Here is a 26,372-nt window from a genome sequence, read left to right as displayed (position 1 = left end):
AGACCAAAACAGGTAGTTTGAGATATGGAATGGGAAGGGATGGGAAGGGAAGGGTATTGTATTTGTATTCATCTACACTTCCATTCCATTCTTCACAGTTCTCGAGAGAAGCAAATTTCAAGATTGGTGTACTCCGTATTGAGAATTGATGAGTAAATGTAATATCATAATACTATGATGTTACTTATTATCTATTAGTATAGTACTAAGGCATAGATAATGGCCGCTTATCTTAAATATATTAAAAAATAGCGATTCAATATATCTCGTATAATGATTTATTAATACTTATAATTATATTTTTTAATTGAGACTTTTTAAATGAATTATTTATATAATAAAGATTTATATTTTTTAGTTTTTTAGTTTTAAAATAAATTATGAAATTGATATTTAATAATTGAAATAAAACTTTATAAAAATTCTTTAAATTTCGCTTGTTTTATTAGTAAATTCTAGAATTTTCAAATTACTATATTTTAAAACTATATAATACAATTAATAAAAATTCTAAAAATAAAGTATTTATTTTTTTAAAATCTATAACTAGAACTCTATAAATATATACAACAAATTCAGATATAATTGTATTTAAATTTACGGTAAAAACCCCGAATGTTATTATTTTATATATTAATACCTCAATTAGTATGTGATAGAGTGAAATATTATTATTTCGTTATATTATTGTTAAATTTATAGGCTAGCAAGTTTCGAATTTAATATATAATCTTTTAGGAATTAATGAAATAAAAAGAAAAGATATGAAATTGTTAATTAGAATTCAAGAAATTCAATAAAATAAATTATTTTAAATTATTTCCAAAATTGAAATTAAAATTTAATTTAGTAGTATTTCAGTAATAGGGGGGTTAGCGCTAAAGCTTGATTATTGTGACAAAATCAATTGGAAAACTATTAAATTAAATTTCAATTTTAATTTTGGAGATAATTCAAAAAAAAATTATTTTGTTGAATTTCTTGAATTCTAATTAATAATTTTATTTCTTTTCTTTTTATTTCATTAATTCCTAAAAGGTTATATATTAGATTGACAGATTAATAAGTATTACAAAATGCTAATTGAGGTTACTGTTACGACCGAGGTCGTCACATGACTAGATTGATTAAAATATCACCTGACCAAGGTGTCCCACTGAGTCCCACTGAGTAAGGCCCAGTGGGACACAGTGGGAAGCAGTGGGACAACAGAGAACGAAGGTCTATATAAGGGAATGGGATTTCATTACAATGTAGAGCTTCGTGCTCAAGAACAATCACTAGTTTCATTACTATAGTTACGAGAATTGCAACCAGTTACAACCTTATTGAATTCCTACTTGAAGTTTAGTCTAAACCACCTCGAGAGAACTCTAGACACTTCCACGTGACCCTAGAGGCAGCTCCCGTAACAGTTACTTTAGTTATAAATCTAATATTTGAAGTATTAATATATAGAATGATAACATTTAGGGTTTTTATTGTTAAATTTATGTGTTTTAAGAATGAATTTCGGTGTAATTTAGACAATCGACTATTATCTATACATAGTGACTTGTATGTATATTAAAACTCTTAAGTCGATCACCCTACTTTCGGGCCACCCCTGTTTTGGGTCACTCTTTTACATTAAAAATCGCTTTTTTGACCTATTAATATCTCTATTAATATATAATCTAATTTAATAAAAATTTGAATGTATATAATTTAAGCCATTTTAGGCTTATTCTGAAATTTTTAGATTTTTAGGACTTTTCTGTATTGAGATCTAGAGCTTTAAAATATCGATTTTTTAATTTATATGAGAATTACATATAAATTTAAAACTTTTATAAAATCTTTAATAACTTTTTAACAATAATTATTAAAAGAAAACTGTATATCTTTTTGAAAGTTTTGAATTTAAATTTATATAGAAATTCAAAAAAAAATTAAAAAAAATTAATACATATAGAGATATAGTATACAATGAGTTTAGAGTAGTATAAATAATCCCTGTAATTTTAAGGATATTCTTTTAAATATCTATTTATAGGAAATTTTCTTTTTTTTATAAATCCTTCAAAATAAATATATTATAAACTTATAATAAAACTTTTTAGTTTATTTTTAATAATTTTTATTAAAAAGTTATTAAAGATTTTGTAAAAGTTTTAAATTTATATGTAATTCCTATATAAATTAAAAAATTGATATTTTGAAGCTCTAGATCTCAATATAGAAAAATTCTAAAAATCTAGAAATTTCAGATTAGATTCAAAACGATCTGAATTATATATAAATAAATTTTCAATAAATTCTATTTATAAATAAGAAAGTTAAAAATTCCATTTTTGGTGTAAAAAGTGGCCTAAAAGGGGGGTGGCCCGAAAGTAGGGTACCCGACTTATTCATCAAATCAAATAATTCTATTCATAAATAATCCATCCCAATCCCAAACAAAAACTACAATCTGCAATTTACAAATCGTATAAGTATGGCCAAATATTCCCCCCCCCCCCAAGAAACACTCCTCCGTAATTGTCAAAAATAAAATATCGCTTCTTCCTGCTGACTCCTATCTGGATTCTATCGACGCCATCAACCAACCCCATCGAATTACTTTAAATTCTTCAAGATTCCAATAGAATCACTGCTTCTTCTCCCAAGATACCGTTATATATCTCTACACGACGAACTCCCAGAAACAAAATATGATATTCTCATCTTTCTACTCCCATGGAGATACTCCAACAAATGAAACACAAAACCCCCTAGAAATTGAGTTGTTGCTCATGTACATCACATAGTCAAAACTTGTTTTCGATGTAACTGATAACCTCACATTTTCGAAACCCCTTTTAATATAGATAGTAATTCTAACCCATCTAATCCATATCAGACGATATAAGTCGAATGTCTGATATGATATACCTTACAAACCTTTTCATACATTTCCCCTAACCCATTGAACATACATCACATGATATTAATCGAATATCTCAATATCACATATCCAACACACTTACATCCCCCAAGCCCATCTAATCCATATCAGACGATACTAGCTGAATATCTAATAATAGATCTCGCAAGTCAAGAGTCAAGATCACCAACTCAAAGCATTCGAGAAGAAAAATAAAAATGATAATCTCTATACTATAAATTTCATAAAGTAACAAATTCGCGCTATCTATCTCCTAGACCCTCGTCTTAGGACTCCTTTATAATTCGTATAATAGACAGGAATATCAATAACTTTATAAATAATATCATAGAGAGGATCTCTATATTGAATTTAAAGAATGAATATTATGTTACGGGAGCTGCCTCTAGGGTTATGTGGAAGTGTTTAGAGTTCTCTCGAAATGGTTTAATTTAGACTTCAAGTAGGAATTCAATAAAATTGTAATTAGTTGTAATTCTCGTAATTATAATAATAAAATTAATAATTGTTTTTGAGTATAAAGCTTTATATATAAAGAAACCCTATTCTTTATATAGACCTTTGTTCTTTACAGAATTATAAGGCTTTGTTCTACTTGGATTCTTTAGATCTTATAGATCTAGACATTTATTCTTCAATCCTCTAGATCCTCTAGGTCCATTATATAACCGTTTGGCCATGTGACGCGGTATGTTGAATACCGTCGTAACATATTATTATATAATTAAAATAAATATATCAAATATACGAACACGACTTTTCTTATTAGAAAATAATTAATATGAGATTTTATAATTATTATTACATTTAATATCATAGAATGAGAAATATATATAAGTAATCTATAAATATTTCATAATTAAAACAGATATTAAATCAAAAATTCATGATTGACCAAAACATCCCTGTATAGGCGAGGAGTCCTAAGATGACAGTCTAGAGGGATACTATACAACAGGGTATTAAATGTATGAACAAAAAAAGTAATCAAAAATTTCCCACCCAGTTCATAACTCAACATGATATATGTAAATTCGTCTTCCATATAAGCGTCAACATCTCGTGAATGATAACATTCGCAACCAATCCAAAATTCCAGATACAAAAATATCCACCCACCGCTTAAGAGCTTTTATCCCGTCCCAATCCAACGCAACCCAATGCAATGTAATACAAATTTTATACACACTATTCAATCTCAGCCGTACTGTTAAATGTCATCCATCGTTTTTTTCCACCTCATTTAATATTTTCTCGCAAGCTTCGATCTCGATCTAATCTTTGCACCAAAGAAATAGATAAAGTAAATCAATGCACAAAGACCAATACTAATGAATCCAATAGTACCCATAGCCCATTTCGTAGACATGTTATCGAACATGAGGACACCGAGATGGGCGAGACCTGCTGCGAAAGCAAAAGATGGAATGAGGAAAGCTGCGATTGCTGCACCGGCGACGTTTGGATAAGAGTCTGAGAAGAGATCAAAATTAGCGAGATGTAAGCGGTATAATGAAGGGGTAACATACCAGTAATGTAATTAAGCATACTAAGCCATAATAATGGATCTGCAAAACCGAGAACACCACCTGCTACAACTGGTGACCAATAAGATACACTTCCATCAGATGTGAATGCGAACCAAAGAAGCGTAATTGGGAAAAGCCAGACGGTAACCAAAGAAGTGATGAATCTGGCTTCCGGACGGTTAATACCGTGCTTCTTACGATCTCTCGCGTAGAACCAAGTTTGAACCGGAACGAAGAGAAACATGACAACTACTCCCACGACGAAATTAAGGTATGTAAGATCGGCATTGATGTAAGAGAGACCGTTGTTCACGACGAAAACATCAAATACACCATCGAGGTACAAAAAGAGGATACCGTAGGCGAAACCGTTGTATAAACCGAGGAATAGAACGATCGGCTCTGTGAACATGATTCTGAATGTCATGGTTGTGATGAACTTTATTTCATGGAGAACATTGAGTCTACTTGTCAAGATGGCAGCTTCTTGCTCATCGACAGTTGCACTCTTCGCGGCTGCTTTGGCGATGACTAATCTTGGTAGTGTTTCCGGGATAAAACACAATAAGATAGCGAATGCGAATCCGATAATTACGTTGATCAAGAAGATCCATTTGAGACCCAGATTTGCATTTTCGGCAATCCACTCTCCAACGGGAGATCCAAGCGATGGACCAATGTTTGCAGCTGTATGCACGTCATTAGTATTTTTTGTCTATGACATCAAGGGTTGGAGAATCATTTAGTACTTACACATGACGAAGAGTGCCATTGCTTGTCCGGCACCATCAATGTCACCAAACAGATCCGCAATTGTACCGGCCACATTAGAGAGAGCAGTAGAACCTGCCGTGCCAGCAAGGAACATAAAGATAACAAGCATAGGAAGATTAAGAGCGTATGCGGTTCCCTAAGACTTGTTAGGACAAATTGATGGAAAATCTTCCAACCGTGACTCACAAAGTTCAAGATTGCATAGAATGCAATGCTGATAACATAAATCCATTTGCGGCCACCAAGATCACTGTAAACGTTCAGCTATAATTCTTGTTCACAACCACGATGATCGCGTTGTGCGTAATTTGTCGTGTTCAACCTACGATAATGGACCCAAGAAGATAGGACCGACAGCTGTTCCCAAAATGAACATACTCTGACCCAGAGTAACAACTTGAGTAGTTCCTCCAAACTTTTCTTGGATCAAGAATTCCGCAGATACGTAAGTTGTACTGGTAAGAGCAACAAATGTCTGTAGCGTGCAATAAACCACCACGATACCCCATCGCTTGAAGGCAGACCAATGCATAGGATGATGTTCATCTTGAGCCTTTACGAGTTCGAGAATGGCAATTGTTTGATCTTCGTGTCTCGTAGCCGCGTTTTCATTTCGCGGAATGATATCACCTTTTTCGACGTTGGATGAATCTGAAGCACGGTTATGTTCGTCAATCTTCTTCTCGGCATTGTCGGTAGAAGCCATGGCGAACGAGCGAACGAACGAACGAACGCACAATAAACGGTGAACTTTTCTTGAAAGAGAAGCTTGGCCAAAAAAGTAAAAAATCTGGGAATATACAAAAGAGTGTATATATACAGCGAGAAAGATGGATGATGTAGCAGAGGAGGATTGGGGCACTATTTTAACGTCCTTGGCTGACGGTTTGAAGATAAGAGAGTCGGATGATCAATTCATTGGAGACGTATGCAAGAGATAGGAATATATATTCCAAAGGAGGATGATATTTGTGAAATTAGAAGTTCATGGGAAGAAAACGGAACGAAGGAATATTTCGATAAGAAATTTGCAAAACCGGCCGTGCTGCGTAGCCCTATTATCGGTAGCATTGGTATGATGTGGACAGGTTTATCCATGTTGATGTATGGAGAACATTTTGATCGGGATACCTGGGTTTGGTAAAGGTATACAATAGTTTGGAATGGTAAGCAATGAAGAGGCAAGAAAAGTTCATGATTGGTTTGTTGTCCCTCAATTCATGCTTATCTTGACCTAATCTGGAGAACTCGGGGATTGTCGAGACGAGGTATCCATTTTCTCCCTTGAACTGTCTGATAATTCCAGGTTTCTTTCTGAGGATAGCTGAGGGTCTCTTAACAATGAAGGTTGGTCAAGAAAACGAGCTTCTCAGCCACAGATAAGCAATGGTGTGCCCGCATGAGAGGTGGATCTCTCGTCTCATGTCAAGTTTGTATGAGAGATGGAGAGACAGAGGATGAAGAAATGTACTGACTGTATTGCAGTCATAGAGCTGTTCGTTTGTCCCTAGTAGGTAGGTAGTTAAAAGAAGAATCCATGTGGCGAATGCGAAAATGTATCAAGTTGAGGAACCGATTCTGGTTATATATGGATGATGATAGACCATGAAAGTGTTCTATTTTGACAGAAGATGAGGTGCAGATTGCCCAGACTTTCGTTGAAGCCTCCCGTCTGGGGCCTGCGATTTCGTGGTATGGTATGGTATGGTTGTGGATGGAGATAGCCCTGTTGCCCAGACGGGAGTGTGAATGAGATCGTGGAAAGGTGCATACAGCTTATGCCCAGAGATGTTGGACATGGCTCACATGGCTTTCCCGTTAATTTGCCCAGACGGAGAGCAGATCATGGAGAGTTTTCCGGGAAAGCCATGAGCCATAAGCCACACTAAGGGAAAAAGGCGACATCCGGACTCTCGAAACTTCGGGACAGTGAGTTGGATGATGGTCTGGGGGAGGCGTAGGTGAGTGGTTAGATACGAAGATAAAGAGAGAGATAAACCTTCACAGGCTCAACCGAGATGCCATTCATTATCAAAAATGGGGAACGGAAATGAGATGGAAAGGGAGTGAAGAGAGTGAGACATTGAGGCGATTGATTGATTGATTGATGGATGGATTGATTTTATAATAAGCTGGTAGACCTCGGCATGAAAGTATTGACATTGAACATTTTTTGAACATTACTATTGACATTGTTGGAGAATTGAATTAAACTAAATTGAATGGAATCAAACTGAATTGGACTGACTTGACTTGAATTGCATTGATGTTTCTTCTACTCGAGTGGCCTTGTCGTCCAAAGTCTAAGGATGAGTACTAGGTCGAAAGCTGTCGAAAGCTATCGTTGATTGATTTATCTTACTTTTCTAGCAAGGTCAAGGCATCACGACAAACGAACCTCAATTCAAGCAAGTTACCACCACCTACATATATAATATCCATTGGTAGGAATAAAGCCTTACCCCAAATCCCCTTTAAACAAGTGAACAATCGAAAGACCTTTATAATAATTAAGGTGTCAAGTCAAGGTATTTTCCAATCCCTTGTCTTTGATCTTGCTCTTTCTTCACCATTTCCATTCTATTTGTCTTGGTGAGATGAGATGATATGAAAGGGTGAATACTTCCAACCAAACCATCAAAAAATAGCTCCCAGATATAAGAACCCATATCATTGATATCAAAGGCACACCCAATCCGAATCCAAATCCAAATTCAACCGCAAGATGTGATTCTAGCAACCTCCTGGACTTTCCTCCTTGCTAGACCACGAAGTTCAATGTCCAAGCCAAGGTCATGATGGTCGTTTGCAAATTGGAATCATTACTGTTGTATAATAGAATTCAAAAGGGAAGGCCTCTTTGCGTATCAACCCAACTACTTTTACTACACAATACAATACAATCAATAATAATTCACCACTACAAAAAGGGTCATGGACAGCACCCGGAAATCCATACCAATTTTGAAAATTTGTTTAGCAACGAACATATTGTTGGCACTTCTCCTAACATTGTTACCTCAAAATCTTACTGTTCTTCCCGTGTTTCCCATTATCAATATCATTTATTATCAATATCAATATCATACCTACCTCACTTTAAGCCCTTGAATCATCGAAATACCACCTAGGACCCGTCAATCGTGAGCCTCGTCTGTCACGTGTTGGTGTTCCTTATTTTGACCAATCAAAAGTCGTCAAATGTGTGTGGCTTATGCAGGTCAGTGTGATCTTTCCAATTATAGCTCAGGCTAGGAGTATGAGGGGTAAGGCTGACAGATTGCCTTCCTCTTTTTTTCTCTCTAGATGCCCCCTTCCCAATTTATCATACCTCGAAAAGTACCTGGTGTCTCTTCATCTAATCAAATTTCATTCGAAACATATAATTTGCATGGCCAGAGACCATTCCGACATTATCGATTTGATCTTTTCCAATCCATATTGATTCTTGCTTTCCAACTTACGATCTTATGACACCGAAGATCAGCTAGCTAGCCCTAGATTCACTACTAGTTTTCTAGCCTACCCTAATCATTCTTCAAAAATTTATCACCTTCAATTCCCCCTCAACTTTCACATCCATCATTTCAACATTGAATAACTTCTCCCAATTACATTCGTGCTATCGCAGTGTCTTAAACTTCTATCAACACATCTCAATTGACAGGTCTCGCACTTGCAATACAATTCCAATTCATCTTCGGTCTCTATTCATCACCGCCTGCATACCTCAAGATGCCTACCAAGAAGAAGAAGATCATTTCTCAACGATCTACTCAAACAAGACTTCCCTATGCCGTGTCCAAGAGAAAGAAGGACGAATCGTTCGAAGTCTCTCGATCCAAGCGAGCCAAGGCCTATTCAGTAATCTCGGATAGCGACGAGTCCTCTTCGGTAGAAAATGACGACGACGACAACAAGTCTTCCCAGATCGGCGCAGTCGATAGTAGTGTTACTGCTTGGAGTGATGAAGAAGACAACGACTCCGATACTGGATCGGTTATCGTCGTTGACTCGGGACCTATTGCAGTGGAAGCAAAAGGTGCAACAGAAGCTGCTGCACAAGTTGCTCCTCCAGATTCTAACCTGGACAGGTTGTTCAGGAAGGTTATTCCAATAGAGGTACGTTCTGTGTTTTTAAGTATTTCCACTCCTGTTCGTCAGTCGTGTATGTCGTCATGCCGAAAGACACCTCTGATTCATTCGTCTGATTGCGATAACCTGACAATCGCTTGATCGCATCTGTCATTCTCGGGCGATGAACAGCATCTTTGAAGCTATTACAGATAGCAGACCAGAATTTACGTATGCGTCTCCGTCAATCGTATTTGCTAACCACTCAAACGCAGGTACACCAAAATATCGCCAAGTTCTTGCCCCACGATCGAGACGTTGTACGATATTCTCAAATCTGTCGAACCACTCGCGATGCTATGTCGGATAGTGTCTGGCGTTATCGATTTCTGGAGAGATTTGATGCGGTACCTGATGGGCCTGTAGAACTTTTGAGAGAGAAGTATCAGGTCAGACACAGGACCACCAAACTTTACACCATGTTCGATTATAACAAGTACAAATACCTTCCCAGTGGAGATATCGCACGAATCGAAAAGGCACAAGAAAAGGTCCTTGATATGCTTCAGAATCTTATCATCGGTATGTCACTTTTGAAACTGTTTTCGTCAAGCGTACATACTAATGAAATGGTACAGAATCCGACGCCCATAAAGGATATGGCGACAATGGCGATGAGATGATTGTGAGTCGCAACATTGATTATATTAGACAATATGTTGAAGGATCCTTCGTATCGGGCACGACTCATGCTGGAGATATAATTGATATCATTGATTCCATTGGGAAAACTCGTAATGATTGGGATCTGAAAGCTGTTTGTTCAGTTGATAGTAATGTCAACACCCGGGTGTTGTTGATCCAACTATGCTTGACATCCATTTCTTGGGACCCAAGATATTGCACAAATACAATCTCTCAGTTTGACTTGTCCCAATTGGAGGTTTATGCGCCACCAGCGAGACAACCATTGTTTCTTGGGAAATGGAAGGGTGACCTCAACGTCCGTTGGTGTTTACATGTGGCGAATTTCTTCAAGTTTCACCTCAAAGCTGGAAAGGGTGAAGGACTTCTCGCTCATGCCTATGCCGAACTTGAGCAAAGTCAGTTACCACAACCATGGTTGGGTCGGTTGAAGTCAGGAACACAAAAGCTAGGAAGCCATTGGAAAGGAGCCTATTGTAAGTGTCGACAATGAATACTGCCTCGAATTCCCAGGAACTAATTCGACCTTAGTTTATGTCAATCCTGATGAATTGGCAAGAATGAGACAAGCTGGGGAAGATACTGACGATGGTCCTTACTCGGATGAACTAGATGGTGGGGAGTCATTTCAGGTAAGCCAATCATGAGAAGTTGTCAGTGGTGCAGGATGACTAACTTAGTGTCGCAACAGGATATATCTCTATTTTTCGACGATAAGATTTTCGGAAAGCAACATTGGCCCAAGTCATGGGAAACAACACTTCATAGTGATCCATTCTCTAACGCCGCTCCTGAGCCCATCTCTCAACGTCGTACTTCGAGACGCGCTACTCGGTCGAAGAAAGACTTCAAGAAACCAAAAGAGAATCCTAATCCAGGCGTGGAGTACTTTTACGGTTCTTCACATGACTCTTCCTCGACAGCCCATTTCTATGGAGCTGTACATGGAATTCCCCCACAGCATGGGATTTCTGGCTTTCAAAGAATCACCATCATGAAATTTTTCCCAGACCAGAATGGATTTCATGATCCAGGCCAGTCTTGGGGCTATGAAGGTTGTGTTTTACCTGGTGGACGCATCATTGTTGGTCGATGGTTCGATGCGCAATCTCGTTCTTCTCGGGATGTGATGTCAGGACCATTCGTTTTCTGGAATACGGACAAGAGTTATGCAACAGAGCCCATTGATGGCAAGGAAGCTTTGAAGTTTTTCGATCACTTGAAGCGCTACAATCATTGTTAGCTTGTGCTCTTTTGAACTAACCACCTTTAATTGAACGATTTGCCACGACTTTCTAGTGCTGGTCACATCTAACACGATAAAATGGGGACTAAGTTCCTCGATATAAGTCTATCAATTAACAATTTTTATGATACATCAATCCAAGATCATGAGCGCAGCAGCAGCAAACATACCGTTCTAACATACCCGACACATCAGCCGGCGACAAACATCCATCGAAGCATAGAATTCAAACGCACCTAATCACTTCATTTAATTTTAACAAACAGCATTATTTTGGACCAACAGTACGAAATTTCTTATAATTAACAACGAACCTCGGGCATCGTTTACTCACAATTCTTTTCTCTTCGGTTTGCACATATTTTACCAACTTTCGACATTCTTTTCAGAAAGATATTCTTCAACATACTTTCAGCATTCTCTTTTCAAAAAGATTTTGGGCAATTTTCTTTCCTTGTTTCAACTTTAATTAGTTTTATTCTTTGGTGAGAAGGGAGCAGTAGGGAGGGAAGTGGGTGAATTGGTATGTAAAGGGGAAGTTTGATTTGAGGGATTGGGAATGGGATTGGGGTGTTGGATGGATATAAATGGGTCTGCATCGTGGATATACCCCCTTTTGTCACAATCTGGCGTTGAGAATGGGGTGGTATCTTGCAATATATGGGTTTCTGACTTTAAGATCCGTGTTTACATCTGTGTTTCCCCTTTTCTTGTGGAGAAGACAGTGGTGGTGGAGGGGAGCAAGATTTGAGTGAAGATTAAATGCGAATGCGAATGCGAATAAGATCGAGATCTAGATCTGGATCTGGATTCATCTTATTGAATGAAAGTATGCATGTATGCACGCGGGCAAGCATTGGTCAGCGAGCGATGGATGTACTTTTCTTTGGTTCAAATGGGATGGATGGTCATTTTCGTATGGTTTCGTGCGATTTCGTTTCGTTTCGTTTCTAGAAGATCTTTATAGACTGGAGAAAGGAAAGAGCGTACGTAGCACGTATTTCAAGGAGGGAAAACATGAGAGCGAAAGGTCAATTTGAGAGATGAATGAGATGATTCGTAAATTGAGAATCTGGATGAGCATTGAAGAAGGAAAAAATTGAAAAGTTGTCAAAAAGGGATGGAAATGGAGATTCTTGTGATGTGATGTGCTGGATGTGTGTGTATGTGTGTGTTGTTGATGTATTGATGATGTATAGATGTATATTTACCTTAAATAGGTAGGTAAGTGTTCATGGTATCTATTATAAACCCTTCTTTACTGTACACATGGATGTACATATAGTCTAAGAAGATATAGACTCTGAAAGTCTCGAGCTCTTCGACGATTGCAAACAGATTCAAGAAGGATAAATAGTTGATGATAATGAATGGTTTATAAAAAATGGGATGAAGAGAGAAAAGGGGGTTGTCGCTAAGTAAGGAGGGAGAGCCCAGGTGGAAAGGGGAGGAATGGAATTACAGTGCTTTGCGTTCTGGATGTGTTTCTTACCCTCAATTCTCTTTCCTTTTGTCACACTTACAAACTTACAAACTTGTCTCGCTCTCTGTACTTTGTATATGATTTATTTGAAGGTTATCTTTTGTCTTTATGTTTACCTGCCTACGGTATCTGTCCCAAAACGCCTCATCTACTCGTACGAACGCTTGATCAACTTCTCAACTTCTTTCTTCTCTTTCCGCCCCGCACCTCCCGCCTCAGCGCGCGCCCTCAAACTAAAATCTATTCCTCAATTTCCTTAACGCATTCCCACTCCCCCCTCAAATTCTCCTTCCATAAAGAAACCTTGTTATCACCTCCACTGACTGCCAATACATTTCCGCTCAAACTCCACGATACGCGCCAGACTTCACGTTCGAATTGGAGAACTTTAGATTCCCATTGACCTGGGTTAGAAGCTGCGGATGAGGTCCAGATGCGCACGGTTTTGTCTTGAGAAGCGGATGCTATGTAACCTATTGATTTGTCAGTTATTTGGATCTTTGTTGCAGGGGGAGGTGAAATGATGGAAATGAAAAAAGAGGAAAACATACTCTTTTGCAAAACCGTAGGACTCCACGCAACATCTCTAACCCAATCTCCATGTCCCTGTAATGGAGCCCCTTCAACCTTGTAGCTCAAACTAGCTTGATCCCAACCCCACACCCTTAAAAGATTATCACTTCCTCCCGTAACAAATCTCCTCACACCACCTTCCTTCCCTCCCGCATTCGCACTGACCAAACTACCCGGCTGCGAAGATGGCGCCCAAGAAACACTATTCACACCAATACCATGCGCATGGAAAATCTTATGATCCATGGAATTATCTTTGAATTCTAGAACCGAAACATTTCCATCCGAGGATGCGCAAGCGAGGAGACATCCGGATTCATGGGGACACCAGGACAGAGAATTGACGGATGCAGTGTGCAAAGCGAAATCGTAGATCTTTGTCCATACTGAAGAGGTTTCGCGGTAGATGAGAACTTTACCGTCGTAGCCTGCGGAAGCGAGGATGTTGCCGTATTTGGGGTGAGCCCAGGAGATGGACCAGATGGCTCCTTCGTGTCTGGAGTGGATGGGTTAGCGAGGTGAGGGTATAGCAGTGGGCGATTAAGAAGATAAGTCATCTTGGGGATGTAGAAGATGCAGCATGGCAATGTGCAATAGCCAGTGTGTTGAGCGCACGAAGCCCGTGTGTTTAAGGGAATATAAAAGTGACATACCCCTTCAGTGTTTCTGTAAGACGGTGGGTTTCCCCTTCGATTTCAAAGATCTTCACTGTACGATCCGACGAACATGTTGCCAGTCTGCGACCATAATAATCTAAAGCTGCATCGTGCTATACAAGAAGCAATTAGTTTATTGACTTTCGATCGCGCGCGGAAAGCTAATGATGCAACAATTCCTGGTGAAGCCAGAAAAATAAGACTAGGAAATACTTACAATCATATCATCATGACCCGAATTGGTTATTGTTTGCGCCATACTGACACAAGGGAATTAATTGATTGTATATGTATTTCGAAACACCTTCTGAGTTCCTGAAGCTCTCAACTGATTGATGCTGCCAGATCGTATCTAAGCGGCACTTACCGCTTTGGGTACACGTCGGGGAAACATTTCCCCGGCAGAATCCAACCTGCATGTGATTTATGTGATGAGGATGTTGTTATCCTCACCGCTTACTCATTAGAGGGGCAAAATCCCGAGTCTAGTCTAGGTATTACGCGATGACATCTTTTAATCTTCTCTCTTCTCTTCTCTCCTCTTACCTTTCTTCCTTTTCCTTACTTATCTCATTGGTTTTTAAGGGTAGTTAATTGAGAAGATACGTTCGTGTCAATTCACTCAGTACAATCATACAATCTTTGTAATCTTCTAATCAATATTTTCATTCTTCTTATATCTTCTATAATTTCACAGATTCCATTTCTAAGCCTCGGTTCGATAAATAAGCTCACATTCCCGGATCATCACATAATCGCAATTTTGGGAATCCTTCAACCATAATCAATTCAGATCAATCCTTCGAAATAGGAAGCACAAATATGGCAGACAATCTTTGTGGTCCATCTAATGCTTTGCAGAATTTCCAAAAGCATTCGAATGTTGATCGCACTCTACAACAAGATCGATTAGTTGGAAGAGCACCGTCGTCGCAAGTATGTATCATACATTATTCTTCACTCACTCCCAATCGCATTACATTATCAGCAATAATTTTGCTAACAATACCATAGGGCTTCCGAGCTTCCCCAGGTCCAAATGCAGGTCAGCTAGATGCTGAATTCGCAGCTTTCCAAGCCGGTCACCAATCACTTGGTCCGTCTCCATCGGCGCAAAACTTCTCTCCTCATCATTTCCAAACTCCACCTCCTCAATCCTTTCACAACGTCGCACCACAACACTCTGCAGGTCAAGGATGGGCTAGCGATTTCCAGAACATGAGCATATCTGGTCCCCAAGCACAATTTCAACAACAAGGGGTACATCAAACGATTCAACCACAAATGGGAGCAGGATGGCATGAGGAGTTTGCGCAAAGCCATGGAGCACCGGGAATGATTGCGCAAGGAAATCAACCTATGATGGCAATAAATCGTCCTTCTATGATGAATGCCGGATACAACCCAATGCCTAGAGTTCTCATGCAACAAAATCAGCTTGCATCCACAAGCCAGTCATCCGTAGAAAACAATGAAGTCTTTGATGATGCGGCATTCGCCAGGGCTTTTGAACAAGCAGCGAATGCAGAAAGTGAAAGGATGCAACAACAGGAGCTAGAGTCGCAAGCTGCTAGTGCTCAACATGAAGAGACTCACGCTATGGATCAACTACACGTTACAAGGGAGGCAGAATCAGAACTCAACCGAGCGGAGAGGCAACTACTCGGCCAAAGCTTACTCGGCGCAGATACCATTCAAGATCCCGCAACCGCGACATCAGAACAAAATTCACATGCACCAGATGCGCTATCACGTACAGCTGGTGAGCTTTTATCTAGCGTTAGTAATAATCAAAGCGAAAAGTTTCAAAATAGTCAGTTTCTACAACTCATGCGACAATTCCGCGATAAGGAGGTTACGGTTGAGGGAGACAAAGTAGTCGATGGGCCTATGAAAGCTAAACAAGGCGATGACAAGAACGGAAAGGGAAACAAATCCTTTGAAATGGTTGGAGCACCCTAGCATAGTTTATTCGATTGATCCTCTCCCCGTGGACTTTTTGCCGTAAACGTTTCTGCTTGCTTGCTTGCTTGTTGTATATTGATTGATCCTCTGCTGTGTGGATTTGTACCTGTACATACCATACCTACTTGTTACTTGTTTGCACATGCGTAATTGTAAACTACTAGTAAACTCTTTGCACACCTTCATAGACTGACTAACTAACCCGTAATCAAACACAACAGATCATGAAAATCGCACAAAAATCCGGAAACAAACCTACCAGTATGGATATCCTAGCTCAAGTAGCGCTTGCACTCGCGCAACCCAACGAGAACCACAATAAAAATAACGAGCAAAAACAAAAACAACAGCAACAGCAACAGCAACAGCAAATCAAAGCGAAAGATCGATTATCCCTCATTGCAAACACGCTCCCGAAATAGGATACCCGGAGGGAGAGGACGGGGAGAAAGTCGAAAGTATGAGGGGAAGAAAATAGACGATGAGGAGGTATTGCGCGCGCGCGTGTGCTCCGTGTTATCAGGGTGTGGGGGATGCGGAGGAGCGGGAGAGGGTTTTGAAGATGGTGAGGGGGAGTGGAAGGGGGGGGGGGAGGAGTCAGAGGAGGATGATTGGGATTCTAGAGTTCGCAGTGGTCATCATTTGGTATGGAGTGGAGTGGAGTGGAGTGGAGGAGTGAGGAGGTTGCTGTCCGCGATGTTGCTGGGCTTGTGGATTGGATGTAGGAAAGTGGTAGTGGTTGGATTAAGATTGGGATTGAGATTGAGATTTATAGAAGGACCTGAATGGTTGGTTATCTGGGTATACTCGAGTAACATCTCGGATGTAGAGTTAGAATGTTAGATTGAGATAGAGTCAGTAATCAATAATGTTTAATGTTAATTCAAGATTTCTCATCAAACCTATTACTCAAGTTTTTCAGTAACTGCACTGTATCTCAGACACTAAAAATATCAAAGTAAACAAAAGTAAAATTAACCACTATCAAAAAACAGCTCTTTGAGCAAATGGCCTCGGCCTGGATATATAAGCATCTTCATCTCCGCCTCGAAACATGAACAATGTGAAGCGATTACTCATGAACTCCCGAACCGCCCATAAGAACAAAGTTGCAAAGGATAGCATCCCCAGGTTTCCCTACGGCGCTGATGAGCAAAACCCTCAGAATCATAACTCTGCTTCCATTGCAGAGTTCCATATCCCCCACCCAACCCTAATATCTGACCCCTCATCAATCCCATTTTATAAGTCTCGTTCTTCTCAATCCATGGTTCATGATCTAGCCAGTACTTCAAAAACGTAATGTACGCTTGTCGCAATACTCCCAATATCGCCCAAACAATTTCTACAACTTCTTCTCCTCTTTTAGTCTCTTCTCCTCCTCGGTGACATAGTCTCTCCAACCCTCACCTCTCATTCCACTAAGAATCTTCCTCAACATACCACTCCTTAACGCTCTTCCATCTCTCTCATAAACCATTTCAATGGCCATTAAACTAATGACAAAAATCCACACATCACCACCCTTGATCCCCTTCCACCATCCTCTCTTCTTGCCAACCTTCCATAACGAATCCATCGATGCACGCGCACTGTATAAGAATTCTCCTCTTGCATCTTTCCTTACGACGAATCCCCAAAGACCGCCCAATGCACCTCCTAGGAAGAATCTCTGGGTAGGTAGGACATGTCTGGGTAAAATCGATTGAAAAGCGCAGATACTAGCCCAGCTAGTACCGATGGCGCCGGAAATATAGAGGGTAGATTTGAGGATACGGATAGCGAGGGTGTTTAGAGAAGAGATGGGGGAATTGTAGAACTTGCGATAGGAGGGGAGAGAGAAGAGGGAGAGAATGAGAGTGAAGACTCGAGCGAGGCGAGGGAAGACTTGGATCCAGTAGGTGAGGTAAGTGCGGAGACAAGAAGGGTCCGAGGGGTGGAGAGTAGCGCACGTGAGGGATGTTATTAGAGGGTGAGCGGGAGAGGTTATGGGAGAAATGCTGCTGAGAGACTGGGGTAAAGTAGGGTTGTTGGGGAAAAGAATTGGGGATACAAAAGGTCTGGTATGAATGTTAGTTTATTTGATAGAAGAATGTGACGGTGATGATAACATACGGGTAATTAAGACGTGCCATTTCGGCGAGATTATCGACGATGCTGTAAGTATTTGGCCATGGTAAATTGGCTGGATAATCTTCCGGTCGAGTTTGGATGTACTGTGGAGAGTTTTTGAGAATGAAATCTCCATATTGCTGTACATCATTAGCACTCACGCCTATCAAAGCAATTGGAAACCATACCTTTGGAAAGCAATCTCTATCAAAAACAAAAGCATGGAGCAATTGACCACAAGTCAATGGGAAAAGTAACCAACTTCCCCACCACCACGGTCTCTCCCATCTACTTCCCTCTTTGCCCCAAATCCATCCCTCTTCTTCCGCCAGATTATATGATATTTCTGCAGCTCTACTCAACGCATAAATCGCAATTGTGACTCTCAGCTGATCACCTGGATAGACCCCCAACATAAACCCAGCCAAACTTGCTCCAACCGCTGGTGCCAAACTCGATGTTAGCGTCTTACTTGTTTTGGGATTTCGCTGTCTGAAAGGTTCGGCTTCGGATGTAAGGAGATGTGCGCGAAGTCGAGTGAAGAATCGGAATAGAATCCGATGAAAAAGGAGTATTGTAGAGAGGGAAAGAGAGAGGCGGAAGTTTGGCGACTTCCATAATGACATCTTCTTCCCCCTATAACATCAATTAGCTTTCGTTTAACTTTGTTTTCATCTCTGCAAGAAGATGAGTAGAAAAAGCATACCCAGCTTTACCAGCTCCCATGAATTTCTCGGTGATCAAACTCCATATCTTCAATCCCGCATTGGTAGCAAGGAATAGCCTCAAGCTACCCCTCACAGCTGCAGCATTGTAATCATCGCGCCCTGGTCTCTCTACCAATTTCTCTACCTTTGTAACTGTCGGTGCATTTCTCTTCAAAACTTTCGATCGTGAGATTATGTATTTATGTAGTGTTTCATATTCTTTCGCCGAGATGGTATAACGAATCGCATTGCGGAGAATAGGATCAGCGGTAGATTTAGCGGAGATTCGATCGCGAGGTGGTTTGGGAGCTTCCGGAGCACCGTTAGGTGCAGATTCCATGGTTTTGAAGTGGTTATGGGTGTTGCATGAGTGATGTTGTTTTGTTGATTATGGTGGATAGATGCTTTGAAGTTGAGCAATCTCCTTGATCAACATGTGAAAGTTTACCTCGGCGTGGAACAATAGGGAGAGGTTAAATTGGGGATCTGCGGTAAGGGTTCGTTTTTGGATGGGGAAAAGAGGATTTTGATGAAGTGTGTAATTGCTTTATATTTGAATCATTTGAAGATGACATTGTTTATCTATGTCATGAATATAGAGTTGTCGCGTTGATGTGGCATATTACGTTGTTGTCGGGATATTTGTCGAGATATCTTGGTTTGTTTGGTGGTCGCCACAACACGATGATCACAGCTATGGATTCGACATGTACAATGGATACGCAGAATCAATCATTAGAACTGTGTAGGATATGAGTGTAAAGAGAATAATGATCATTCTAGATGTGAAGAAGGCATTCTAGTGAATATTGGAAGTGTTCATTTAGTCCTGGCTTCGTTGCTGTCCTTGATACTCCTTGGATGGAATATCAACAATGTCCCCAATGCGGCATAGAATATTCTATCTAATAATTGTTCTGCAAGTGTTCTCCAGAACACACACTTTAAGCTTGTGTGAAATCTGTTCCATCAATAGCTACCCAAATTCAGTTGTGGTGCGTTGGCGTAACTATCAACCTCAACTCATATTTACATTGATTGATATTCTCTTCATGACAACACATTGAACACTCACCCAAAGCAATTCTTCTTCATGTTACAGCGCAAGACCGCAATCATAATGAAAAAAAGGCCATATCCCGAAGGAAGCAATCAAAAATTCCCCCGATGGGGACCCCGAAGGATACCCAACGATTCTCGTCGCCCCGATGTGCAATGGAGGACTCGTATCATAGCATTCTTAATTCTTGATCTAAGAATGCTCCGAGAAGGTAAGTATGAGTTTTTAAAGGTGTGGGAAGAGAGGGAAGTTTATATAGGAATCTGGTGGTGGACCATGCGCGCTTGGAAGGGGGCCAGTTGGTGCAAACAGGACAAACATGGCCTTAAACGGTGAAGCGCCTTTTTAACTAGGCTGTAGTGGTCAAGTGAACAGTTTTAATTCTAGATGATTCATCTCAATTCTCCGTCTTTATTTTTTTGGGGGAAGTGGGTGCGATTCGACTCGCTTCTAATGTCTCCGAGATTACCGAACTTCACAGTCATTCCACTCTATGGATTCAATGGTCTCTCCTTCTTCTTTTCTCTTCATCCTCACCTTCTCAGAGCGTTTTCATAGCGGAGAAAGCTAAATGTAAATCAACGTTTACTACAGTAACACTTAAAGTACAGCTTCCAATATTCTCATAGCTGTAGACCTTCAGGTATGGTTTGACAGTTTGAATAAACTCAACGTAGTACGCAAGCTCCACTGTTGGGGTGTTTTATGCTCCTGAACCACTTAATCAAACGGTCATCGTTCGGTTACTGTCCGTACTATTGGCTGAGTACCGACTGAGTCCCCAATTCAATGCGTGGAATACATCGCTACAATTGCTTCTCCTGAAGTTCTCATTCAGAAACCCAATGCTGAAAGGCTGTATCACTATCAATCCTTGAGTTCGACGTGGAAGTTCGCTGTGAGGCGTCAAATGTAAAAGATCACTTGGTTGTGAAGGTCCATCTGAGTAGAGCTGGAGGTTGGTCGTCAGTCCTCCGATGTTGTAACATCAATCTGAGTCTGTCTGTTCGGAATTCCGTTTCAGCCTGGCCATTTAAGATGGTTCGTATGACTCTGTATTTAAGAGCTTCAGTCAGTAGGTCGATCAATCAAGGCACGTTACAGATGGCCAACTCAAGATCTGGGCTGCAAGAAGCCTCCATCAAAACATTTCAATTAGCTGGCAGTACAGACCATTTTCCCAAAAGTATATAAACCATCATTGTACCATTCTATCGTTCTCTATTCACGCAATATACCAGACTCGTATTTGGACTACAGAAATGTCACCGTCTCATGTACAACAATTTCTTTCTCAAGAGCTAGTCTCTCAATCGCTGGCTTAAAGCTGGACTCTTGGCCCCTCCGCAATGCTCGTGTAGTCGTCGAAATAGATTATACTTAGCACTCTCCAACATTCCGATTTAGATTTCACAGTCAAGTCAAATGATCTCACACCTTTTTTCTATTGTAGAACTTGCAGAGGAGTACGGGTTTGTATGGGCTGTATTTCATCCATCGCGTGATTGCTTGAGCACTAGTTTGCGAGTGTCGTATTGCTACATCAAGAGAGATCTTAGTGATTGTCACCACAATTAGACTCAATGGCAGAAAGCAACGTTAATACAAGGAAACAGATGACCTATCCTTGCTTCGTCAAGACGAAGTCAATCCCACCTTCGAAGCGAGCATACTCGAGAAATCTTGTAGAATTATTGATTAAGCATGAAACTAATTGTATTGGGGAAAATGCATTTGAAACGATCCGCCCATTCAAATTTCTCAAGGCTCCATTCGAGCAATAGCATATATAAGAATCTCATCTCGGGAACCTCCCTCACCTTTGACTCCTTCGTCTTTCCAACAGAGGTAACCGTGATGTGAACACTCAAGGTATCTACGCTACCTGGTACCTGCGAAGTAAAACATTGGACTAGTATCCTTCTCTTCATTCCATCCCAGTCCATTTCTCTTCTCTTCTCTTCTCTTCTCTTCTCTTCTCTTCTCTTCTCTTCTCTTCTCTTCTCTTCTCTTGATTCTGATTCAACCAAAGCAACAACCCTGCTCGTCAAGATATCAAAATTAGCTTCTTGCCATCCACTTCGTAAGTCTCAATCGATCATATACTGAAAGACATCAATACTACTCGGTAACCATCCCATGCAAATTCCACATCAAGATGCGTGCTGAAACTGAAGATTGATCAAGAGAAAAGGCCATGAGACAAATCCACACAAAATGGTAAAATATATGACTCCGCTCCAAATTTCTCACTCCATCTTCATCTACTTGACTTCCTGTCTGCCACGGCACTATTGTTTTCATATTTAAATTCCTTATTTCTATCTTTACTTCTTCTATGATCTTTCGCAGGCGCACAAAACCGTCCTGCCTGTCCCGCTCAATCTGCCTTCAGTCTTGCATCTGCCATCTCCGCCGTCGCTGACGGAGGTGGGAGAGAGGGGAGAGATCGAACAAGTAAGATAACTTACAACTACAATGAGTCTAACTATACTAATGAATTCTGAATGATTGGCTTTGCCAGCAATCCGCCCGAATAAATCTGCAACAAATCCCGCCCAAAGGGTAATACTTTCCTTCGTTGTGAGATGTACAATGTTGATTTTCTCTAGAGGTTATTTGGACTTATAATCCTTGGGGACTTATTTACGAACCCGTCCAAGGAGATACCTGTGGTGCTACTGGTGGTGATTCGGCGCCCGCCCACGACGCCACTCTAAATGCCCGTATTTTGCACCGTGAAGAAATATGAATGACCGCCCACAGCTTGCTCCAATTCCGCCCAAGGCCTTCAATATTTGTGGGAGCTTCAACTCAATAAGAATTGCTATTTGCCGTTTTTTACATTTCCACCATGTGATATATGGCATGTATGAATTTCTTACTAAGCTTTTGGATGCTTGTGATAAATTGAAGGACTTTGGATGTCTGAAAATCCGTAAACATTTGATAATCTTTGAATCTCTAATAACCTCTGAGTGTTCAAAATTCTTTGAATATTAATAAACTCTGGCAACCTTTCAATCATTGCAAAAGCTATAACCCTCCAGAAATGTTGAAACATCTCAAAGTCTTCCCGTACTCGAGTCGATTTGAATACGAGGTGTTAATGTAATACCTTGGCCATTAATGGTCCTCGATATCAACTTGAAAACTATATATCATTGAAGTAGGTATCTAGTAGTAGTAAGTCGATACAATCATCTTTTCCGCTGCAAACGCGGAAAATACCTCTTCTACTCCGAATTTCCCATCAACGATCCGAGTATATGTTAATGCTGGGAAATTAGTATGTGGTTCTGTGTGTTGTGTGTAAAATTATGATATCGTAGAGATTAGCAATACATAGCCACTTGGCTAGATAGAGATAGGGAACTAGAGAAAGGAGAGGAACCGAGGAAATTGAGTGGGGAAGGGTTACGAAGTGAAGTACAAGTACGAGTATAATTTGTTGGTTGCATTTTATCTCTATCTCTTTTATGTAGGTAGGCGGGGAACATGTGATTTGTTAAAACGAAACCCAAGCCCTCATTCGGAATAGATATTATCTGATGTCCGTAGGAGCTGTCCACCGGATACTGCTTACTGCCTTCAGCTAGCTGGCTAGATCAGGAACGGTGTGGGGGTTCGGAAAGGCTTATGAATGCCAATGAATGAGTAAATGTATCACCAGTATCAACACGGCTTAGGAGGAAAATACAATTGACTGAATTGACAATAGGTATTCAACTAATGCTCTTCTATCGGTATCTCACCACAACGATACAATAAAACGCCACATGGATATCCTTAATCCACAAACGCCTGGATGACATGCACATATATGATCTCTTTATCTCATATCCTCGGATAATTTTATGCCATTTCATACTCTTCATCCCTTGCCATGTGCGCTGCCTCTGACACGACGAACAGCAATCTCGTTCCATTACCAGCAGTTTGCCAGATCTAATGATATTGTTGGCAAAAATCCTCTTAAAGGGGTAAAACAAGCGAGAACTTACATCAAGATCAGTGTATTCCAAAACAGCAGCTCGCCATTGATCCTCAGTGAATCCCTTGGCAATAACTCTCTCCTTGACCTTCTTCATACTCAATTCCATACCCAAAGTCTCATCATCTTCATCATCCGCCTCTTCAGGTCTGCATTGACCAGCTTCGGCCAGAGCTCTAACCATATTGTAAATTCTACTACTTGGACTAGAATCCTTTCTATATCCATCTTGGTCAGCATACAAACTCTCCTTCGATGCTTCGACAAGTCTAAGAGCTTCATCAACATCATCTTGAACAACCTCTTCGCTGAAACGTAATCGAGCAAGAGCTTGTGATAGACGAAGAACACCAAGAAGGGTACGAGGAGAGGTATGAGCGAATTGTTTCTTGTTTTTCTCATCACGAGATTGTTGATCACGCATTCTGACATAAGCTTTCACCATATACTCAGAGACGCTTGTCGGAACCGTTGGACGATAGGATCTAGCTTGAGCAACATATTGACGAACTTCTTGTGGTGTGAAAACAACGCCTTCAGTATCAGGATGTTTATTGTTCATGTGAACATAGGTGACGTGGCGAGCGAGGAGGGCATCGTTGTCTCTAGTAGGAGTGTCAAGAATAAGGAAAAGTACATCGAAACGGGAGAGTAAAGCTGCTGGAAGGTTGATGTTCTCCACCGGAGATATCCTGGGATTATATCGGCCATAAAGAGGATTGGCAGCTGCCAAAATCGAAGTTCTAGCGTTCAAAGTCGTAGAAATTCCGGCCTTGGAAATGGAAATTGTCTGTTGTTCCATAACTTCGTGAATTGCAGTTCGATCGGTATCGTCCATCTTATCAAATTCATCGATACAGCAGATACCATTATCAGCAAGTACCAATGCACCACCTTCGAGAATCATTTCATCGGTTATGGGATCTTTCATGACCGCTGCAGTAAGACCAACACCACTACTTCCTCGACCAGTAGTGTAAACTCCTCTAGGTGCCACTTTAGTGATATATTTGAGTAATTGAGATTTTGCCACTCCCGGGTCGCCCATCAGACAGATGTTGATATCACCTCTGATTCTCATTCCATCACCCATACTTTTAGTAACACCACCGACCAACAATAAAAGTAATGCTTTCTTCACATCTAAATGACCGTAAATTTCAGGCGCGATGGATTTTGCAAGGTATTCGTAAACGTGACCAGATGCTCTGTATTGCTCAATTCGCTTGAAAACTCGGCTATCAATGGTTAAATCTTCGTAAGCCTTCTTGTGTTGAGTGACGTGCTGTGCCTCGAGATATGTATCAGTGAGAAGACCAGCTCTAATGGCTTTGAAACCAGTATATGGTGTAGGTAGAAAAATTCCTGCAATATCGACAACATCTCCAGGGTTGATACGTCGAACTAGAGCTCCGTGGCATAGGACAGTCAACATTCGAGGAATGTGACCAACTGGAACTTGTTCGGCCATTTCCTGAATCTTAACCTCTTGAAATGGCTGGAATTTTGAGGCTCGAGTGGAATGGTGAAGTTGTCCCTTGGTTTGATTTGTAGTACAATCGGGAGAAGGACATTCAACTAATGGCCCGAATGTCTTGGATCCAACGGGCTGGAAAATTTCGCAACCACATCTATCACAAGTATATGCGTTTACTTCCACAGTCGGCTTAACATCTGAAACTCTTGTAGTAATACCCCTGACTGTAATAAGATGACCAAGATGTTCACCGCGAACTTGTCGCACTGCCAGAGCCTTTTTGGAATTATCCCCGGAAGCGCTTAATGGTTTGAAGTTCAGAGTATATCTTCTTGTAAGCTCGGCAGGGAAGAGTTCGGGCTCAACCGTTATATCACTCTGTTCGGCGGCAGCACGGCGTAAAGCGTTATTTCGAGCTGTTCGTTGTGACATGAGAACATCAAGTACATCATCCTTATAGCTGCGACTTAATTAGTAAATAAACCACTGCAAGTTTACCGCTCAGCTCACTTGATTTCTCTTGTAGGTTGTGGCATCACTGCATCGACCGCCTTGGATAAAATATCCAGATAATGCTTTGCATTGGTTTCAATTGAGTTGACCAAATTGAGAGGAGTTCCAGCTTCATCCAGTAAGTCGTCGTACTACAACTGTCAGTATGTCAAACAGATGGGGGGGCGGTCGCTATACTTTGGCTAAATCGTCCAGTTCAATTGTGATTTCATCCTCGTATCTATCTGCAACTCTTTGTAATAACTCCAGATACTTCAACTTGGGGGCTTTTGCTTGAGCTCTGGTCTGCCTCCTTGAGGTCTGGTTGTCATCATCATCCATCATATCGTTGTCATCGCTGAAATCATCCTCGTCAATGTTCATGCCGCCTAAAGCATGTGTAATATTCGCAGTCGGAGAAGTCTTGAAGGTGGAAAGAAAGTCTTCGAAAGCCTCTAGTAATTGAATCAGTATCACAGAAGTTCTCAATAATAGAAAACTCCATACCTTGATGAGCTTCATAGTTGACGGGAGCTTTATATTGAAGAAGCGCCATCTTGCTTAGAGCCCCTTGATACTCTTAAATGTTTGATCAAACA

At 40.5% G+C, this 26,372-nt stretch overlaps 6 protein-coding genes across 6 annotated transcripts; 2 read left to right on the top strand and 4 right to left on the bottom strand.

Moving 5' to 3' along the window:
* Positions 1-3,805: 3,805 nt before the first annotated feature.
* Positions 3,806-7,365, bottom strand: EAF01_010101 (uncharacterized protein). The gene is made up of 5 exons (XM_038918358.1): positions 5,556-7,365; positions 5,416-5,479; positions 5,209-5,365; positions 4,456-5,142; positions 3,806-4,399 (listed from the first exon to the last, which is right to left on the bottom strand). The coding sequence occupies exons 1-5, from the start codon at positions 5,933-5,935 to the stop codon at positions 4,170-4,172; spliced, it is 1,518 nt and encodes a 505-aa protein (XP_038766328.1). The 5' UTR covers positions 5,936-7,365; the 3' UTR covers positions 3,806-4,169.
* A 1,599-nt stretch (positions 7,366-8,964) lies between these two features.
* On the top strand, positions 8,965-11,251 carry EAF01_010100 (uncharacterized protein; the record flags this gene model as incomplete). Its single annotated transcript, XM_038918357.1, has 5 exons — positions 8,965-9,351; positions 9,579-9,885; positions 9,942-10,484; positions 10,540-10,640; positions 10,700-11,251. The coding sequence occupies 5 exons, from the start codon at positions 8,965-8,967 to the stop codon at positions 11,249-11,251; spliced, it is 1,890 nt and encodes a 629-aa protein (XP_038766327.1).
* A 1,548-nt stretch (positions 11,252-12,799) lies between these two features.
* EAF01_010099 (uncharacterized protein) lies at positions 12,800-14,326 on the bottom strand. Its single transcript, XM_038918356.1, has 4 exons — positions 14,184-14,326; positions 13,964-14,079; positions 13,289-13,806; positions 12,800-13,210 (listed from the first exon to the last, which is right to left on the bottom strand). Exons 1-4 carry the CDS (start codon positions 14,223-14,225, stop codon positions 12,978-12,980), a joined length of 909 nt encoding a protein of 302 aa, XP_038766326.1. The 5' UTR covers positions 14,226-14,326; the 3' UTR covers positions 12,800-12,977.
* A 462-nt stretch (positions 14,327-14,788) lies between these two features.
* Positions 14,789-15,928, top strand: EAF01_010098 (uncharacterized protein; the record flags this gene model as incomplete). The annotated part of the gene is made up of 2 exons (XM_038918355.1): positions 14,789-14,902; positions 14,981-15,928. 2 exons carry the CDS (start codon positions 14,789-14,791, stop codon positions 15,926-15,928), a joined length of 1,062 nt encoding a protein of 353 aa, XP_038766325.1.
* A 1,348-nt stretch (positions 15,929-17,276) lies between these two features.
* Positions 17,277-19,090, bottom strand: EAF01_010097 (uncharacterized protein; the record flags this gene model as incomplete). The annotated part of the gene is made up of 4 exons (XM_038918354.1): positions 17,277-17,991; positions 18,047-18,183; positions 18,232-18,679; positions 18,750-19,090. 4 exons carry the CDS (start codon positions 19,088-19,090, stop codon positions 17,277-17,279), a joined length of 1,641 nt encoding a protein of 546 aa, XP_038766324.1.
* Positions 19,091-23,665: 4,575 nt separating this feature from the next.
* On the bottom strand, positions 23,666-26,329 carry EAF01_010096 (DNA replication licensing factor MCM7; the record flags this gene model as incomplete). The annotated part of the gene is made up of 5 exons (XM_038918353.1): positions 23,666-23,758; positions 23,815-25,741; positions 25,792-25,925; positions 25,972-26,228; positions 26,281-26,329. 5 exons carry the CDS (start codon positions 26,327-26,329, stop codon positions 23,666-23,668), a joined length of 2,460 nt encoding a protein of 819 aa, XP_038766323.1.
* Between the last annotated feature and the right edge of the window lie 43 nt (positions 26,330-26,372).

Source organism: Botrytis porri (assembly GCF_014898465.1).
Source record: "Botrytis porri strain MUCL 3234 chromosome Unknown BPOR_015, whole genome shotgun sequence".
NCBI lineage: Eukaryota > Fungi > Ascomycota > Leotiomycetes > Helotiales > Sclerotiniaceae > Botrytis > Botrytis porri.
The sequence above is the reverse complement of the archived record's forward strand: the minus strand, read 5'-3'. Positions and strand labels throughout refer to the sequence as shown.

Excerpts from the sequence above, each read along its gene's own strand:
- EAF01_010099 (XM_038918356.1), bottom strand. The coding sequence starts at position 14,225 with ATGGCGCAAACAATAACCAATTCGGGTCATGATGATATGATT. Across the intron at positions 14,080-14,183 it reads CGGGTCATGATGATATGATT|CACGATGCAGCTTTAGATTA; the intron begins GTAAGTATTTCC and ends CTTCTTGTATAG. Across the intron at positions 13,807-13,963 it reads CTTACAGAAACACTGAAGGG|ACACGAAGGAGCCATCTGGT; the intron begins GTATGTCACTTT and ends CATCCACTCCAG.
- EAF01_010101 (XM_038918358.1), bottom strand. The coding sequence starts at position 5,935 with ATGGCTTCTACCGACAATGCCGAGAAGAAGATTGACGAACATAACCGT. Across the intron at positions 5,366-5,415 it reads TCTATGCAATCTTGAACTTT|GGAACCGCATACGCTCTTAA; the intron begins GTGAGTCACGGT and ends AACAAGTCTTAG. Across the intron at positions 5,143-5,208 it reads AATGGCACTCTTCGTCATGT|CTGCAAACATTGGTCCATCG; the intron begins GTAAGTACTAAA and ends ACGTGCATACAG.